Raw genomic sequence first — 19573 nt, 5'->3', positions numbered from 1 at the left:
TTAGGAACTTTTTTTGAAGTTTAAACATGAATATCTTGAGTTATTTGAAATTTCTCGTAGATATTACAATTTTCAATAATAACAAATATAAAATTTTTGAATTTTCATGAAGTGCACTCAAATTTGAAGCCTTTCAATAATTTGATACATTCGATACAATTCGCTACAAATCGATACATTAATACCGTAGATATCGAAGTATCGATGTTCAATGTCCATTGGACAAAATTTATAATCAGCTGTACGCGTAGTTGCAATTTACAGCTGTTCGTACTGTATTTTTGTTGTCTGCTGTGCAGACTGTGTCGCGTCCGCGTGTATGTTTGTTGGTATTTCAATTTAATTTTGTTTTTGACTGTAGTCGGCTGTCTTTTAAACTTCCAGCTTTAAACTATTATTTAGACTATGCTTTTATCAAATTAAATAGTATTCTCTACCAAAAATTGACTAGTCAATTTCTTGTGAAAAAGGTTAGTTGTTTTATTATAGGTTAGTTCACTAATGTTGGTTCCCTAAACTTAAATCATTAACATGGTCATGGTCAAGGTCTAATACAAAGTACAAACAACTCACGCAGTGAGTACAAGGCTTAGTTTTACAGCTGTCATCAGAGCCACAAAATTGCCTTATTGATAGTTCTTTATAGTTGAAGAAGGAAGCTTATTTAACAGCTTGACAGCAAGATAAACATGGCATGCTAATTCTTGGGAATTGAAAAATTAAATGATCACTTCTCTGTAATCTTTGAAAAAGGTAATGTATAGATTGTTTCAAGATCATAGACATTTTTCAAGATCTACAGCTGAAACTTCACTGTAGTGAGGCCTACGTTATATGGACAGTGGAGAAATATAGGAGAACAATTTACCAGCTCTTTGCTTGGCCACGGCCTTCTATAGAAGATAGCTCGTAGCACCTCAGCATGCTTCAAGAGGTTGTGAATACCATTTTAGTTCTCTCTACTTCTGTGAATAAGTGCTTGGGGTCTGGAAATTTTCCTGATTTCTTGAAGACTTCAAGAAGTGAGCCTTCTTCGTAAGAGCCTCCGTAGCTTCAGGTCAATCTCCATAACTCCTGTCTTTGATAAGGTGATTGGGGTAGTGATTAAGCCTCAGCTGGAGGCTTTCTTCAAGGAGAATGGCCTGTTCTCCAACATACAGTTTGGTTTCTAGTTGGGAGATCAAGAGTGGATGCAGTGGACCATATAGATGAGCGAATTGATGCTGCCTTTGAGGATGTTGAGCCTCTTGCTCTGTGTGATCTGAGCTGATCCTTTGACTGTTTGTACCATGGTATTCTACTTGGAAATCTGAGTTTCCATGATCTAAGGGCCTCAGCCCTTTCCATCTTGGACTCGTACCTCTGTGGATGGATTCAACTCGTCTTCCTCGGTGGTTTGAACTCCCATACCCTCCGGTAACTTTTGGTGCTCCTCAGATGACCCTGAGGTGTCTACACTATTCCTAGTCATGATAAATGACCTCGACGATCACGGTTCCTCTATGATGTTTGCGGATGATACATATCTATTGTCAGCGAGTGCTGAGCTTGAGTAGTTTTGGAGGAATCTGCAGAGCATCTTTGATCTGCTACTTTTTGGTTCCTTGCTAATCGATTCCAGCTGAATAAGGACAAGACCCAAAGGATCATCTGCAGCTTGTTACAAAAACTGCGGGACCCTCAGAATCCAGTGAAGCTGCTGGGATTCGTCTTGGAATGCAAACTCAGTTTGAACTGTCATATACAGCAGGTAAAAAGCTGATTCTCCCGCATTTGCATCCTGCTGCTTTAGATGAGGGGCCTGGTGACTGAGAGGTATCTTGTAATTATGTATCACGCTCTCTTCCATTGTCACATAACCTATGGATTGCTCCTATAAGGCAGAATCACTAGGCAGGGGCTGCTGATGTCCTGAGGCTGCAGAAGAGTGCTGTGAGAATGAGGCAGCAACCATCTGGCCCACTGCGAGCCCATCTTTGCTCGCCTTGGTGTGCTGCCGGTCAACAGTCATTGCATCCTCCTGTGTTTGGTGTATGTCAAGAGTATACAGCATACTCTGTCTGCCCATATTGAAATTCACTACCACAACACCAGACACCGTGAGCTGTTTGATGTCCCCAGGAGACGCCTCCACCGATCACAGGCTAGTTATAGGATTTCTACCCTGAAATTCTTTAACAAGCTGCCTCCTGGTGTGAAGCAGTTTGAAGAGGCCGCCTTCAAGGGATCCGTCAGGAAGCTGCTTTGAGACAAGGCATATCATAATGTGAATGAAGTTATGAGTGATGGTATGAATTTTTATTAAAAGTGGTCACTGTTTGGATCTCACATCTAAATAGTTGTGTGCGTAACTACGTGTATTGAAATTGAATTTTATGACACCATCGACCCCACAAGTGAATGAAGCCGAAGGGTATTAAGGTATTAAGCTGATACCGGTTTATTCAATGTAACATTCGATTGTTAATTATTTTTGAACACTACTCAATATTATATTTTATTCGTCAAGAAAATCTATTTTTCAATAATTAATAATGAATTTTCCCAATTGAGATTGAATATTTCTATAATTAAATATATTTCTACATTTTTGAAACATGATCTAAAAATGTTGCGGAGCTAGAAAAATTAATACCTGCTTTGTCAAATTATAAACAAGGATAGCAACATCAATGATAATCGAATACTGCCATTATAACGTGAAACTCACTATACTCATGAACAACAGTGATAATCTTTGACCTAACTCAAAGCGGCTTATCAGTTATTATGAGAGATGAGTATGTGGGCTCTAACGTCAATGCTGTTATGATTGCAAATTAAATTTACGGTATGTGTAGTTATCAAATCTGCACAATGCTATAAAATGATAGACTCATCTTTTTGAATTCGTTAATTTTTATCATTATTCAAACTGATATTTTTTATAACAAACCTTGCTCAATAATCACTCTCGTAAGTACCTTCTTAAAGTAGTGAAGATTGTTCTTCAAACACTATACTTCGGTGATCATAAAGATTATTTAAGTCACACATCTTCAGTTCAACATTCTGATTTGTCGGAAGAAATCAAAAGAATAATATACATTTCAAATAAATTGTACATTTCACTCAATAATTATTTTCTTTTCAGTATACTTGTTGAATTGGAATCTCTTCAGCATCAATAATTATAAGGATGGGACAAGTAGGCTTCGAAGACTGTGATACACCTTTAAATACTCGTTTATCTGCAAGATATAAAAGGTATAAAATTTTAAGTTCACCTATATTGTACTAGAAATTTTGATTTGTCTTAATTTGAACTCATATGAATGTTATGTGAAAGAATTTGTATAGAGAGTGGATATGGCTTGTGAGAATTGAGTGTCCGAACTTCTTTGATCATCAATTTATTTCTACTTGATCAGAGTCCTCGTATGTATGTGTATTCATCTCCCCTTCAAAAGAACACGAATGATGAAAAAAATCCTTCTTGAAAATTTGTCTGATCAATCAATCGTTGGATTATTACACATAATTATAGAACTTTTTTTTTGTTTTTTACTAGAAAACAATCTATACAGAATAATGAAAATTTTGAACCCTATCTGGTTGAAGGCATTACATGAAAAAATAGGTTGATTAGTTGGACTCGGGGAAATGGTTTTGTAAATTTGAATTTTTAATATAATTTTATTTCTCTGATTGATAAATGCAAAAGTATTGTAGCCTAATTATTCATTAGCATTGGTGATTTGATATAATTTTGGATTACTATCGAATAGTTGGAGCTATCATGAAGCTTCCAAGTTATTTTGAATATTGAGGCCAATTTATTTTTGCCTTATTAATTTTATTACAAAGAAAAATCAAGAAAATTGAGAATAATATATTTAGATATTATTATTCTTGAACCCAGCCTTGTTTTCATTCCAGGAGTTTTGCGTACCCTTCATTCAAAGATAGAGTACCAGTTATCCTGACAAAAGTAATTGATCATCTAGTGAGAGATAAGGAATCGATTATAGCACATTTTGGTGAGGTAAGACTAATAATTACTAAGACTAGTAATAAGGCAAGACAAAAATATTAATTATTAAGACAAGTCAAGTATTGGGCCACGTTAAGCTAGGACACGGTCATTGTTAAGCACAGAGAAGAGTGAAGAAATATCCTTTAATTTGATGTATGAATGGAGGAATCACAAAAACAGTTGAAGAAATCATCAGGGGATCACCAGAATCTTGGAATTCTATTTCAAGCTTGTTTTTAACGACATATCAATAATTGTGCTGACTTTTGATCCAATGATGTTTCCTTGTTCTGAAGCTCTACTAAGGAAGGGTATTTCCCTTCACAGTAAATTTGAATCATCTCTACGTTTTATTAATGCGGTCGGTTTGAACTTATCGCAGGCCTTTACTTTATCATTGAAATACTATACCCATCATTTTGTAATGCGGCGAACAATTTCAAGACAAAGTGTTCTGAATTTTCTAAATCTTAGAGTTGGTTTTGTTCCACAACGAGTTTGTTTTTTTAGTTATGTGGAACTTCCGAATCATTATGGATTGTCATTAAGGATGAAGAAACATAAATTCAAGTTATGAAAAAATCTTACCTTGAGTAGGCTACTAACAAGTGATTGATTCCTTTTTGAAAATTTGTTTTAACATTTTTCAATGTTTTCCATCTTGAATTGATTTATTTGAAATTTTCCAGAAAGCTCGTGAAGAGGTGAAGAAGGTCATAGGTTGTGTTTCACAAATGAAAAATGAATTGCAGACCGATAAGCCTTTGACAGAGCTCAGTTCATTAGGGAGTGATCATGAACTTTGGAATAGAATTTTTAGAGAAAAAAGCAAAGAGTATTCTCGTCCTCCTTCATGGTTCCAGACTGAGTGGCTCTATGCTGAATGTTATCTCTACAGGCGGCTTCATGAAGCATTTCTCCAAACGTAATATTATTATTCATTACATTATCATGTATTTTAATTTTAAAATGCACGAAGAAAGATATCAGGGCATTTGAAATCTTGATCACTGTAACATAAAATACATTTTTTACATAATTTTGAAAATTCATTCCATTTTTCCCCTTTTTGTATGATCAATAATGAATGATGCATTATTACTTACAACAATAATCAAATTAACTTTCTATGTAGTGCTCTATCAAAGCTCCAATTCCAAAAGAAATTCTTAAATAATGTCTAATTGAAATTAAAAATAGAGTAGCTTAAATATTTTCAAAGATCGAAGAAATAAGATAAATAATGATGATACATGGAGGGGAAATATAATAGCTATTGAAGAGACAATCTGATTTTCAGTTAGTAGTATCAATTTCCATTTTAAATATTTATTCAATTAAAATAATATCAGTGGTATGATATTCTTTTTAATAGGCTTATAGAGATCTTTTGTATCCGTAAAAGTTTTGAATTGAATTTTTTATCTATTTCAGAGAAGCCATAAGACATCTGGATCCTTTCCATTGGCAAAAAACTAAAGCACTTGATAACTCACTAATTCAGGCTGAGATTTTAGCGCAACGTATGAATAAAATTGTGTCTAATAACCATGATTCTTCTGAGCTGGAGCAACTATTCCACGAGTTGTTGAAGGTAAGCTATAGCTATTGCTCTATTGTAGAATTACAAGTGAAATACGTTCAGTATCTAACTTATTCAATTTGTCAAGTTCCGGATAAAGTGGAATTTGAAACTAATTATTCAATAAAAAATCGAAAATAAACTTATTATAATTTGTTGAAGCCGTTTTCAAAATTGATTGTTTCTGTGATTGCAGATATCGTTGTGGGGAAATAAATGTGATCTTTCACTCTCTGGTGGCACAGAAATCAGCCTCCAAGACGATCCTCTAAATCAAGTATCGCAATTTGACTCATTCATCCTAGCAGATGATACTAAGTGCGTTCTTAAGCATGTAGCTAACACTCCTAAAGGAACTATAGGTAATTCCGCTCAGGTTATTTTGAAAAATATTAATCTAAAACAAAGATATTGGAAAAATCAACAAAGCAAGCTTATGAGTGGTTTTAAAGTGGAAAAATGAAGTTTTCTCGTCTTGCACTTGAGATACATTTTATGACTTTCGACTTCTTTCTGTTATCATGTACACAATAGATTAATACATCGGCAAGTTTAAAGTGAATTGGTCCCGAAGGAAAACATCTAGAGTATTACAGATGGAAATAAATTGAAAGTTGTATTTATTCAAATACTAACCAATGAATAATTATTATTAAACGAAAATCTGTTGTCAATATTTGCAGTAGCAGATGTCTTTGGGGTGATTTACAGCATTTAATTGGGATTTTCGTTTAATAATATTTATTAATTATCTAGAGTATTTTTGATCTTCAATTGTAGTGGCTTATTTTGGTTATATTATGGATTTTTGGCAACTATAGTCGGATTCTTTGTCCAATTATCTACGGTAATAAGTTTTCAATTTCATCTCAAGCTGGTCGTACAGATATCTGATGTTACTTTTCAGTGATAACTTCTCATTAAATTTTATTCAAACTGACATTAGACTTAATTTGAAATTAAGAATCATTCCGCATTCCTTCTACCAAATTTATCTTTTATGATTTCAGATTTTGTGTTGGACAACGCAGGCTACGAGGTCTTCACTGACCTGTGCTTGGCTGAGTTTCTTGTTACCAAATACGACGAGAGAAATGTGTTGTTCAGGACTAAAGCTTTTCCCTGGTACGTGTCTGACGTAATCGCCAAGGATATTCATTATATATTGAACACTCTCAAAGAGAAGAAGGGTGCATTGGCGGACTGTGCGGATCGCTGGCAATCTCTGTTTGACTCAGGTAAATGAGTTCAGTTGATGGTTAGTTGATAATAACAGATTAACATAATCTTGAATCAAATAAAACTTCTTGCAGTTGTCACAACTACTTAGTTATTAAAAATTGAGAAACCAGTTTGTGTAGGAAGTGGAGATTACTTCTTTAAGTTTATCGGAGATTAATAATGGTGTAGCAACCGAAACTAGTTTCTACGTTTTTAAATGAATAAGTGGTTGTGACAATTTAAAGTCGTCTCAGTTTTTATGGATATATACAACATCACCTTCACTGTAACACATAAAGTTTTCAGTTTGATTTCTATATGTTAATTGCAGATTGGATGCCTAGTGAGATAGGACTTTTGTCCCGACTTAGAGAACGAGCTGAACGTTCAGGTCGAGATGAAGATTTCAGCTCGCTAGAGGTTTTATATATTTATATCTGCATCAATGACTCCGAATGCTTCTGTAATTGCACAACTGTTTTGTGGCAACCTCGATTTCTCACATCTTCACCGCGACTTACTCGTTCTGTTCGAACCTTTAGTTGTTTAGTTCACTATTTTATTAGTGGACTTTTTTTCTACAGTACTAGCATTTGAAAGACTGTTAAGCAAAATGAGTTGGCTGATATTTGTGATCCAGTTCAGTTTGGAATAATCTTCAAGGCTTTCTATTTAGAAAAATATCCTTCTTATTTAACGTAATTTGTTTAATAAGAAGGATATTTTGGGTTGATGTTGATCCATTTCAAACCTATAAAGTCAACACTTTCCCAATACAAGGCCCAATTCACACAGAACTGACGTTGGGCAGTGACGTGGCACGAACTTTTGTCGCTTCTGCAGCTCTCCCATATAAGCAAATGGTCCAATGTACACAGACGAGACTTGGCTTATAGGAACGGGCATGCCACTTCCTCGCTACTTATATATAACAAACGTAATTGTTCTCACATTAAGATATCGCTCAATAATATAGTCTTCTGAGATAATGTTCTTTCAGAAACACCCTTTAGATGCACTTTTAAATTTAAAATAGAACGGACAGAAAACTGAATAGAATAGAAGACATCCTGAATAGAATTAAATAAAATTGGCTGTTGAGAATCGAACTGACTCTGTGATAAAGGTTTCAATGGTGATAATAAATATTTCGATAGTGCAACCCCTCACCCTTCCCCTTAGCAAGCCACCAGCCAGCAGTCATCACCTCAATCAGTTGTCCTACAACTTCCATGAGAACCGTATCGTAACGCCGTCTGCAACGCAAGGTAATTAGTGGCCGCATGCCAGTGTTAGTTATTTATATTTGCCTGGAACTCACATGTAAAATTGCGGTCCTCCGTATCGAATAACCCCTCAAAATTCAACAGTGGCTACTTTAATGTCACTGTCCCGCCCGTTTTGTGTGTATTGCATACGCCACGCTTCCACCACGTACATTTTATGACTTTCGACTTCTTTCTGTTATCATGTACACAATAGATTAATACATCGGCAAGTTTAAAGTGAATTGGTCCCGAAGGAAAACATCTAGAGTATTACAGATGGAAATAAATTGAAAGTTGTATTTATTCAAATACTAACCAATGAATAATTATTATTAAACGAAAATCTGTTGTCAATATTTGCAGTAGCAGATGTCTTTGGGGTGATTTACAGCATTTAATTGGGATTTTCGTTTAATAATATTTATTAATTATCTAGAGTATTTTTGATCTTCAATTGTAGTGGCTTATTTTGGTTATATTATGGATTTTTGGCAACTATAGTCGGATTCTTTGTCCAATTATCTACGGTAATAAGTTTTCAATTTCATCTCAAGCTGGTCGTACAGATATCTGATGTTACTTTTCAGTGATAACTTCTCATTAAATTTTATTCAAACTGACATTAGACTTAATTTGAAATTAAGAATCATTCCGCATTCCTTCTACCAAATTTATCTTTTATGATTTCAGATTTTGTGTTGGACAACGCAGGCTACGAGGTCTTCACTGACCTGTGCTTGGCTGAGTTTCTTGTTACCAAATACGACGAGAGAAATGTGTTGTTCAGGACTAAAGCTTTTCCCTGGTACGTGTCTGACGTAATCGCCAAGGATATTCATTATATATTGAACACTCTCAAAGAGAAGAAGGGTGCATTGGCGGACTGTGCGGATCGCTGGCAATCTCTGTTTGACTCAGGTAAATGAGTTCAGTTGATGGTTAGTTGATAATAACAGATTAACATAATCTTGAATCAAATAAAACTTCTTGCAGTTGTCACAACTACTTAGTTATTAAAAATTGAGAAACCAGTTTGTGTAGGAAGTGGAGATTACTTCTTTAAGTTTATCGGAGATTAATAATGGTGTAGCAACCGAAACTAGTTTCTACGTTTTTAAATGAATAAGTGGTTGTGACAATTTAAAGTCGTCTCAGTTTTTATGGATATATACAACATCACCTTCACTGTAACACATAAAGTTTTCAGTTTGATTTCTATATGTTAATTGCAGATTGGATGCCTAGTGAGATAGGACTTTTGTCCCGACTTAGAGAACGAGCTGAACGTTCAGGTCGAGATGAAGATTTCAGCTCGCTAGAGGTTTTATATATTTATATCTGCATCAATGACTCCGAATGCTTCTGTAATTGCACAACTGTTTTGTGGCAACCTCGATTTCTCACATCTTCACCGCGACTTACTCGTTCTGTTCGAACCTTTAGTTGTTTAGTTCACTATTTTATTAGTGGACTTTTTTTCTACAGTACTAGCATTTGAAAGACTGTTAAGCAAAATGAGTTGGCTGATATTTGTGATCCAGTTCAGTTTGGAATAATCTTCAAGGCTTTCTATTTAGAAAAATATCCTTCTTATTTAACGTAATTTGTTTAATAAGAAGGATATTTTGGGTTGATGTTGATCCATTTCAAACCTATAAAGTCAACACTTTCCCAATACAAGGCCCAATTCACACAGAACTGACGTTGGGCAGTGACGTGGCACGAACTTTTGTCGCTTCTGCAGCTCTCCCATATAAGCAAATGGTCCAATGTACACAGACGAGACTTGGCTTATAGGAACGGGCATGCCACTTCCTCGCTACTTATATATAACAAACGTAATTGTTCTCACATTAAGATATCGCTCAATAATATAGTCTTCTGAGATAATGTTCTTTCAGAAACACCCTTTAGATGCACTTTTAAATTTAAAATAGAACGGACAGAAAACTGAATAGAATAGAAGACATCCTGAATAGAATTAAATAAAATTGGCTGTTGAGAATCGAACTGACTCTGTGATAAAGGTTTCAATGGTGATAATAAATATTTCGATAGTGCAACCCCTCACCCTTCCCCTTAGCAAGCCACCAGCCAGCAGTCATCACCTCAATCAGTTGTCCTACAACTTCCATGAGAACCGTATCGTAACGCCGTCTGCAACGCAAGGTAATTAGTGGCCGCATGCCAGTGTTAGTTATTTATATTTGCCTGGAACTCACATGTAAAATTGCGGTCCTCCGTATCGAATAACCCCTCAAAATTCAACAGTGGCTACTTTAATGTCACTGTCCCGCCCGTTTTGTGTGTATTGCATACGCCACGCTTCCACCACGTACGTATCATGCTCGCATCTCGTCTCTGTCCGACGTCCGTCTGTGTGAATCGGGCCCTAGGAACTACCATTCGTAGTTGTGTAGTTAGTGATATATTATGTAAGTATGAGCGTGTGAGAGTGCTAGAGTGGAAGTATTATAAGTGCTTGAAGTAGAACGATTCAATTGTAGCTCTCTTTTCAATTCAATTCAACTCTTACTAATATTGGGCCACTAATATCTCTCTTTTTCCATATCAGGTAAATTCAAGATAGTCGAAAATCAGTATTGGACAACACCGCACGTTTACGCCGATATGGAGGAAATCGATCCTAAGCTGTACGCCGAACTGAAAGAATCAAAATTGATCATATTCAAAGGCGATCTGAATTATCGCAAACTAGTCTCGGACATAAACTGGCCGCCCACAACTGCATTCAGCCAATGCCTGAAGGGCTTTCATCCGGCCGCGCTGGTCACGCTACGCACTTTGAAGTGCGACACGATTGGCGGCCTGCCGCCCGGCAAAGCTGAGGAGGCCGCTGCGCGCTCGCAGTCCTGGATGCTCACTGGAGACTTCGCCGTCATACAGTTCCACAGCTAACACACCATTAAGTCCGGCAATCACGTTTTCTATTGAAATAAAGTAGGTTCCATTTTCTACTTTCTCTTGCCCTTTTTTGCTTTCCTTCTTCTCTGTCTTCTTGCTTTCAATCTATTCATCAATACAAAAATCATAATACAGATATGACTGGACGAGAGCAATAGGCCCAACCCTGCTTTATTCCCAAATATTTCAAATAGTGAATCAAATCTTTCGTGTCAATCTAGGACCATGTTTTAATTTTAACTATGGAATTAAATATTTTATTGTTCTTTGTTCACAACAATGTACAACTAAAATATACAATCAATATGAAGAAGGCTCCTCAAGGGCTTAATTCATTTGGTTGAGGAGCGAATTATAAAGCATAACATTCAACATCTATGTCAAGTATCTTTTGCTTGATTTGTTCAAGGGGTCTAATTGTTAACATAATAAGAAAGTATAGCTGAATGAACTCCAGAGAAGCATAGCTGATAATGAACATGTGTGATTCATTGCAAAAATACAAATATTTTTAATTATTCAAATTAAAAGCTGTAAGAAAACTGATATTGAGGAATCCCATTAATTTTAACATAAATACAACCAAGGCCTGAAAAATTCAACAATTTTTCAAGACTAGCTTAACTACGAATGTGCATGGAGATTCAATCTGTAATTCAAAGAGGAACATGAAACTGGAATGACAGTAATATGGTCAAATAGATTTAATGTTTAATTCACTTACATCAAACAACTAACTAGATACAATAAGGAGCACATAGTGATAAAATCATTCCACATTTGTTAGGATTCCTGGTTGTCAAAAATGCTTCAGGCTTTTGATCATAATACTGTCGTCGTACGATGAATTATAATGCATACAGTCGCAGACTTGAGGATGAAATTCAGTTCACTCTGATTTAAAATCATTTCGATGTTCCATAGGCCTATTAGTTTCAGTAAAATGAATAACAATTCCCTCATCAATTGATTCTCACTGTTTGTAAATTCAACGTTCACGATAATTCATAGTTCATGTAAGTATCAAATAGTTCACGTAGATTCAACTATCGGTTTATGATATTACAGAACCTCAGTCAAGTCTTCAGTTTTGATCCATTTTCACAAATACCACTGAATAGAGTTGTCCCAATGTTTGACTCTTAGGAAATAATTATCAGATTGTTGTCAAAATATTCACGTATAAAAATGCATTGGAAGAATTGGTTGGAATGGGTTTCTATTGAAATCTTCGTGGTTTATAATAGTCGTTTCCACCCCAAGACGGCCAGCTCTGACTCTGGAACTGCAAAGGTTTGGAGCATGTTTCAGTCTGCGGCTGGATTTGAGTGCACTCACACCGCAACTTCATCCGGTAGACAGTCATCTGTCCGCCGTTGATTGACACTGAGTTGCTGTTCGGATCGGTTATTTGGAAATATTTCTCTCGCAGACATTCTATTGTAGCTGTGTTTCTCAGTTCCTCATCAGTTTCATCTGAGAACTTATCTGTAACAATGAAAAATCACTACAATTATCTTGAAAATTGAAAGAGCGATAAGCAGCATTTACCAGTATTTATTCATTATTTATTCAACAAAAACACATAATCATAAAATTATTGGAAATTTTATTATATCTCCGGCGACGATAATTTATATTATAATAGAGGGAAGACCTGGCTTACACGTACTGGGTAGGAAAATTATGTTTGACGCATCATTACGTCTGAGCTACTGGACTGATCAAATCGAAATTTCGCATATATATTCTTAATTAACCGGGTATGATAAAAGGCCTATTTTCAATTCTTAAAGGTTTCATTATGTAAAGTTTTCAGTTTGTCAAGTTTTAAAATAGATCCTTGCGGAGCAGGGGTTAACTGCTAGTAATGAATAATCTCAATAATTCCTGGTTTTTAAATAGCAATTTTCATTGACTAGAATGTGGCAATCCCTATCTTATATTAGCATAATTGAACTGTGTGTATTAGCATTTAAATTTTTAACGTGTTCCAAAAAATTAAAATATTTAAATTTGCTATCAATATTCAAATAATGAATATTTGAACTGAATCTTGTTCTAATTCAATTTTTATTAAATTCTAATGTAATAAATGCTGTTACTCAAATCTCAAGTATTCAATTATCACTTTGAACTTCAAGTGATTAATATTCGATCTCTCAGGAATACTTCATTGATAAAATTACAACTCATTATTATTTTTTGATATTTATTTAACTATTTATTTATTTATTTATTTATTTTATTTTACATGAATAGAAAAATTACAACAACATATAGAGGCTTACAGCTTTATGCCAAAACAAGCCTCATTGAAAATCAATTGTTTACACAAACTGAAACTAAATTAGTAAGAAAGAAAAAAACTAAAAATAGCAATAAAAATAGTTTGGAAGAAAGATTATAAATAGGAAATAACACAAGACACAATAGAAAATAGAAAAAAGACTAAAGAAAAAAAAGGCAAATTGAAAAAAGAGAATAGGTAGCAAGCCTATTATAGAAGAAGAATTTGAATTTTAAATTTTTATGGTCTGAAAATTGATTAAACATTTATAATTTAAGAGCTTGATAACATTGTTCACTAAAATTGCGCAAATTATCAGCGAATATATCTAGAATCGTATTCAAAGAATTGTACAATCTAACAGTTTGTTGTAAGAAGCAATTTGCATGATGTACAGTGTATATTCTATCCAAAGCAAAAAACATATTTAATCTAGGTCTATTTAACGGAACAAAGATACTAAAGAGTTCGATAATATTCGGAATGTCTAAATGATTATTCAATATTTTAAATAAAACAATTAATGATACGAAATCCCGCCTGTTCTTCAACGACATAATTTGAAAACTGACTCTCAGACACCTCATAGAAAAGTCATACGGGCATGAATGTCCATACTTCTTGTAATACATGAATCTGAGGAATTTATTTTGTATGCGTTCGATACTACTAATATATATCTCTTGATAAGGACTCCAAACAACTGCACAATACTCAAGTCTACTTCTCACCAGGGCCAGATACAGCATCTTGATTAAATCAATGTCTGTGAAGTGTCTGACATTTCTTATGATAAATCCTAGCATCTTATTTGAAATATTAAGGATGTAATTAATGTGATCTCTGAAGGTGAGAGTGGAGTCTATGTAGACACCCAAATCCTTAATCACATAAACTCTTTCAAGATGTTCATCTAATAATTTGTAGTCAGCAAAAATCTGTTGCTGTCTAGTGAAGACAATAAATTTACATTTCTTCACATTTAATGCCAGATTGTTTTTTTCACTCCAATAATTCAACCTGCCCAAATCCTCCTGTAACATCTGAGAGTCCTGATCATCCTGTATAGTTCGATAAATTTTAACATCATCTGCATAAATGAGACAATTACTGTTTTTAATACACTCTGGAATGTCATTAACCCTGGAATGGTAAGCATTCGTAAATATTACTACCTGCTACAATTAGAGTGCTACAACTTTTTGTCTGTCAAGTTGGCAAATGTGCCCAGCCAGCTAATCGTTCTATTGCACAGCCTTGGGTCAGTGACATTTCGCCAGTCGTGTAGTGTGTTTTGTTTGTGAGATATTATATACCAGTAGTGATATTTACGAATGCTTATGGATAGTGTTACTTTTTGTGAACTTTCTGATAATTGATTTCATCACTTTTTACGTTCGTGTTGTGATTTTTTGTGGATTAACTATTGAATTTAGATTATATTTTATTATAGTTTTATGGTGTAAATAGTTTGCAAATACTATGGCTCTCAGTTCCTCTGAGATTGACAGGCTGCTGGACATTCCAACAATCGACAGTGACAGCTCTGTAGATCACGGTTCAAGTGACAGTGAAGTGGATGGGATTTTATCTAATTCTGGCTCTGACAGCTTTGAACCATCTTCTCAATCATCATCAGATGATGATTATGAAGAGAAAGTACCTAAACCCAGAAAGATCAAACGAGTTGGGAAAAAGCGTAGTATCAGTGAGCTATTGAAATCAATGAACAGTAAAGGAAAAACCTCTCATGACTTGCCTTCACCATCTCAAGACTCTTCTTCATCTCATCAAAATCTCAATATTCCACCACAAGACCCAGACACTGTTATTCTATTGAACTCAAACTTGCTCTCACCAGCACAATCTCAACCCTCTTCTTCATATCCAAATCTGAATATTCTACCACACGACATGGAAATTGATACTGTGCTGAACCCAGATGTACCTCTCTCAGCTCAAGCCTCTTCTTCATCTTCTCATCTGAATCTTGAAGCTCCACCTCAAAACCTGGAAACTGACATTCTACAACTGAGTCCTCAGAGCTCTCAGTCTAGGACAACCAGAGTGATCAAAGGGAAAAATGGCTACTGCTGGACAAAAGAACCCAGAGCTTCAGTATCAAGAACCCGTGCTAAAAACATTGTTTATGTGGCCCCCAAGGTGAAAGGGACTGCTAATAATGCCATAACACCTTCACAATCATTTCTGTCTTTTATCACTGACGAAAATATTGCAGAAATAACAAAGTTCACAAATGAAGAAATTTGTCGAAAGAAAGCAAAGTATAGAGAAATAACAGCATCAGTTGAAATAACAGATACCTTAGAATTGAAGGCCTTTATAGGAGTGCTCTTGTTTTCAGCTGTACACAAAGATAACCATCTCAGTATGAAAGACATGTTTGATAGTGTGTCTAGTGGGAATATGTACAAAGCTGCTTTCAGTGAAAAACGATTTTCTTTTCTTCTTGATTGTTTACGATTTGATGATAAGGAGACTCGGGAAGACAGGAGAAAAACAGATAAATTTGCTCCAATAAGAGATTTCTGGGACTCACTTATAAAGAAATGTATTGAAAATTATGAGCCTGGCCCCTACCTTACAATAGATGAGCAGCTTTTAGCCTTTCGAGGTAGGTGCCCATTTAAAATGTATATTCCGAATAAACCGAGCAAATATGGGATAAAAATTGTAATGATCTGTGATGTTGGAACCAAATATATGTTGAATGCAGAGCCATACTTGGGTAAAGGGAGTACAGGAAGAGGCCAGCCTGCCAGTCATCATTATGTGAAAAGCCTCTCAGCACCGTTTCATGGCACAAATCGCAATCTCACGATGGACAACTGGTTCTCATCTATTCCCCTCACTATTGAACTGAGTAAAGCTCCAATTAATCTGACAGTAATAGGTACTATCAGGAAAAATAAAGGAGAACTACCAATGTGCATGATCTCTCCAAAAAACAGGGAGCTTGGAGATGTTCGGTATCTATTTGATGGCACAATTACACTTGTTTCCCAAAAAGTGAAGTCCAATAAAACAGTATGTCTAATTTCGAGTATGCATGATAGAGGAGGAACCTCTGCATCTGGGAAACCAACAATCATTGAACACTACAATCAGACTAAAGGTGGCGTTGATGCATTTGATCAGATGTGTAGTGGGGTTAGCTGCTCTAGGAAAACAAAACGTTGGCCAATGTGTGTCTTTTTTGGAATGATAAACATGGCTGGAATAAACTCTTATATTGTTCACAACATAAATCTGAGGAAGAAAGGTGAAAGTCAAATTTCAAGGAAAGTATTTCTAAAGGCAGTATGTAGAGACTTTGTAACTCCCCTTCTAGAAAGAAGACTTCAACTGCCAACCATTCAAAGATATTTAAAAAACATCATCTCTGAAGTGTTGAATATAAGATCTGAAGCTCCTGAATATCCTCCAAGAAACAATAGAACAAATTGTAAAATTTGCCCAGCCAAGAAGCGACGGATGACAACAAATCACTGCCTCCAATGTGGCCTGGCATACTGCAATGAGCACCGTGGTGGAGTTTGCTACAACTGCACTCATCAAAACTAAACGTTGGAGATCTTTGCAATTACATTGATTATGCACTGTAAATATTTTTTCCTCACCTTTTTATTTTATTAACTTCCATTTACATCAGTAGTAATTGCATAAATACTGCATATTCTATTAAATATATATTTTTTTCTAATACATTGTCATAAATTGAAGGTCCTTTAATTCTTATCAAATATATATATGAAATGTGAAGCAATTCAAATTTTTGTATTCTAGAATGTTTTTGAATGTAATAAATAATAATATTGACCAGTAAAAGTATTATTTGTAATATTCTTAAGAGTCAGAAATATATTTTTTTAATGAGTAGTAAAATTTACGAATGCTTACCAATAGTGTAATTCCTAACAAGCTTACCGCACCAGGGTTAATAAATAAAAGGAACAAAAGAGGCCCAAGATTACTCCCCTGGGGCACACCTGAACCACTCGTGAAACATTTTGATCTAATATTATTGAAATACACAAAGAATAAACGCTGACTGAGGTATGAGTGAAAGAAGGCAACCATTTCGGATGTGAAACCAAAGGCAAACATTTTCTGCAGAAGGATTTTGTGGTCTACCTTATCAAAAGCTCTGGAATAATCGAGGTAAATTGCATCAACACGTATGCCTTTATCAAGGTGACTTGAAATGTAATTAGTAAATAGGAGAAGATTACTGACAGTTGATCGTTTTTTAAGGAAACCATGCTGACTAACCGTTATAATGTTTTTAAAATTATTGAAAATATGCTCAAACAGTACATACTCGAATACTTTTGCAGTTGCATTCAAGTTGGATATTGGCCTGAAATTTTTCAAATCATTTAATTTTCCACCCTTAGGAATCGGAGTGACTCTTGCCTCCTTCCACCTTCTAGGAAACTTGTTTTTACGGATGGACAGGTTGAATAAATAGTGTAGAGGCCTAATCAAAATTTCCCCACAGCCCTTTATTATATAGGGGGGTATGTTATCTGGACCACAAGATCTTTTAGGTTTTAGGTTTTTAATAGATTCAGCTACTTCTCCCTCAGTAATGATTCTTATATTAAAAGAGTCTGAGACACCGTTTATTTTGAAATTGTTATTGGGACCTACTATGTCGTCGAGAACAAAGTGAGTATCATTATCATAAACAGACGCAAAATGATCAGCAAATGCTTGAGATACTTCTCTAGCAGGAATCTTCACATTGTCAATTTCATATTCCCCAGGTACGGTTCTATTTGCTCTTCTATCCTTCACGTAGTTCCAAAAACTTTTAATGTTAGTTTTAGCACTGTTTTGTACACCTGTTATGTAGCTGTGATATGCAACTGTTATTTGAAACTTCAGTTTAGTTCGAACTTCTCGAAACCTTTCCTTGTAATGATTTGAAAACTTTCTCAAACGGGCTAACTTATTTTTTAATTTGAGATTTTTTATGATATCATTGTTAAACCAACGTGGATACTTAATACTACTTATTTTATTTATTGTTGGAATACATTGATTCATAGCCTTAAGCAACAAATCATAATAATACTCAACGGCTTTATCAACATCCTCAATCAAGTATAAACTGTCCCAATCAGAATTTTGTAAAGTTATATAAAGCTTATGAAAATCTGCTTTTTTAAAATTATAGTAAGAAATGCTAGTGGGAAGGAAAGCTACGTGAGTCATTTCAATGTGAAAAACAAGAGCAGGGTGGTGACTATTTTCAGCAAGCGTGGGATCGTCTTGCCTGGTAACATTCAACGGGATATTACTCAAGATTAAATCAAGAGTTCTTCCATTTATATTTGGAACATTATTGAAGGAATTCAAATTTAACAGACTCATTAATTGAGCAATACATCTAGCCTTACTGGAGCCGACAGAGAAGTTGAAATTATAATCAGTAATCTCATTCAGATTGAAATCGCCAACAATAATATTGTCATCGTTTATCAAACCGTACTCGTTTTCAATACTCTCTACAAAGTTCTGATAATCAAGGAGTCCAGCTGTTGGTCTCAGATAAACTGCTGTGATGTTGATAGTTCGTCCAGGCAGACGCAGTCTGACAGTGAGTGATTCGGATCTGACCTCCGCACGCACACTCACCAATGCAGTCGACAACGAAGCATACGACAACGAGAATACGATAGTCCTCAATAACTGGTGTACAGAAGATTATCTATTCATGAAACTACTTACATCGGTTTTGTTTATTTTCAATATTGTAAATCAGAACCATACTATACTCCTCACTCACCTCTTGAACCAGTTTCAATTTTCTTCTCTATGCATTGCATATCTTCTGGTTTCAGCAGAATCACTTTCTCAGAGGAAGGCAACCAATGTGTGGCGAATATGAAATCTAATCCATCATTTTTCAAACTTTTTGCAAGAGTACCTGAAATACATGATTTGATAAATTATTAGAGATAATTCATTATTAGATAAATTCAACTTGAGATTTATCAAAAGAAGAGAGTGAAACTTTCCAGGTTTCATGAATAACGGTATCTACTAGAGCATTCAATTTTTGTTTGTTTCTTATTTCAATTTTAGTTTCATCCATCACTATTAATACTGGATTAAGAACCTGTACCTGCACATAAGCTATCACTACCTTTTAAGGAAATTCCTCTCAGATTGGAACTTATTAGCCATTGTAGGCTCCTTTGAAAGTAATCCAATAGTTACAGTGATTCAGGTGATTAAATTCT

General features: G+C 35.0%; 2 protein-coding genes across 8 annotated transcripts in view; one reads left to right on the top strand and one right to left on the bottom strand.

Moving 5' to 3' along the window:
- The first annotated feature begins 249 nt into the window (after positions 1-249).
- Positions 250-19573, top strand: part of LOC111058736 (damage-control phosphatase ARMT1) — a 26035-nt gene continuing 6711 nt past the window's right edge. For 2 of the 7 annotated variants that reach the window (XM_039424671.1, XM_039424672.1), the window contains exons 1-8: positions 261-470; positions 3134-3246; positions 3919-4024; positions 4705-4940; positions 5450-5609; positions 5794-5959; positions 6608-6835; positions 10662-11047. In XM_039424671.1, coding sequence (XP_039280605.1) covers positions 3179-3246; positions 3919-4024; positions 4705-4940; positions 5450-5609; positions 5794-5959; positions 6608-6835; positions 10662-11005 — 1308 coding nt within the window. In that variant the 5' untranslated portion in view covers positions 261-470; positions 3134-3178 and the 3' untranslated portion in view covers positions 11006-11047. Of the gene's footprint in view, positions 754-2774; positions 2956-3133; positions 3247-3918; positions 4025-4704; positions 4941-5449; positions 5610-5793; positions 5960-6607; positions 6836-10661; positions 11068-19415; positions 19433-19573 lie in introns of those variants that run through there. The other 5 variants (XM_039424673.1, XM_039424670.1, XM_039424676.1 and 2 more) reach the window with 5 other exon arrangements.
- Positions 11653-19573, bottom strand: part of LOC111058737 — a 20805-nt gene continuing 12884 nt past the window's right edge. The window contains exons 13-14 of the mRNA XM_039424669.1: positions 19117-19257; positions 11653-12499 (exon numbers count right to left, since the gene is read on the bottom strand). Of these exons, the coding sequence (XP_039280603.1) occupies positions 12231-12499; positions 19117-19257 (410 nt within the window). The 3' untranslated portion in view covers positions 11653-12230. The remainder of the gene's footprint in view (positions 12500-19116; positions 19258-19573) is intronic.

The sequence above is a fragment of the Nilaparvata lugens genome, chromosome 3 (assembly GCF_014356525.2).
Source record: "Nilaparvata lugens isolate BPH chromosome 3, ASM1435652v1, whole genome shotgun sequence".
NCBI lineage: Eukaryota > Metazoa > Arthropoda > Insecta > Hemiptera > Delphacidae > Nilaparvata > Nilaparvata lugens.
Note: the sequence above shows the minus strand (reverse complement) of the source record. Positions and strands in the feature narration are given on the sequence as shown.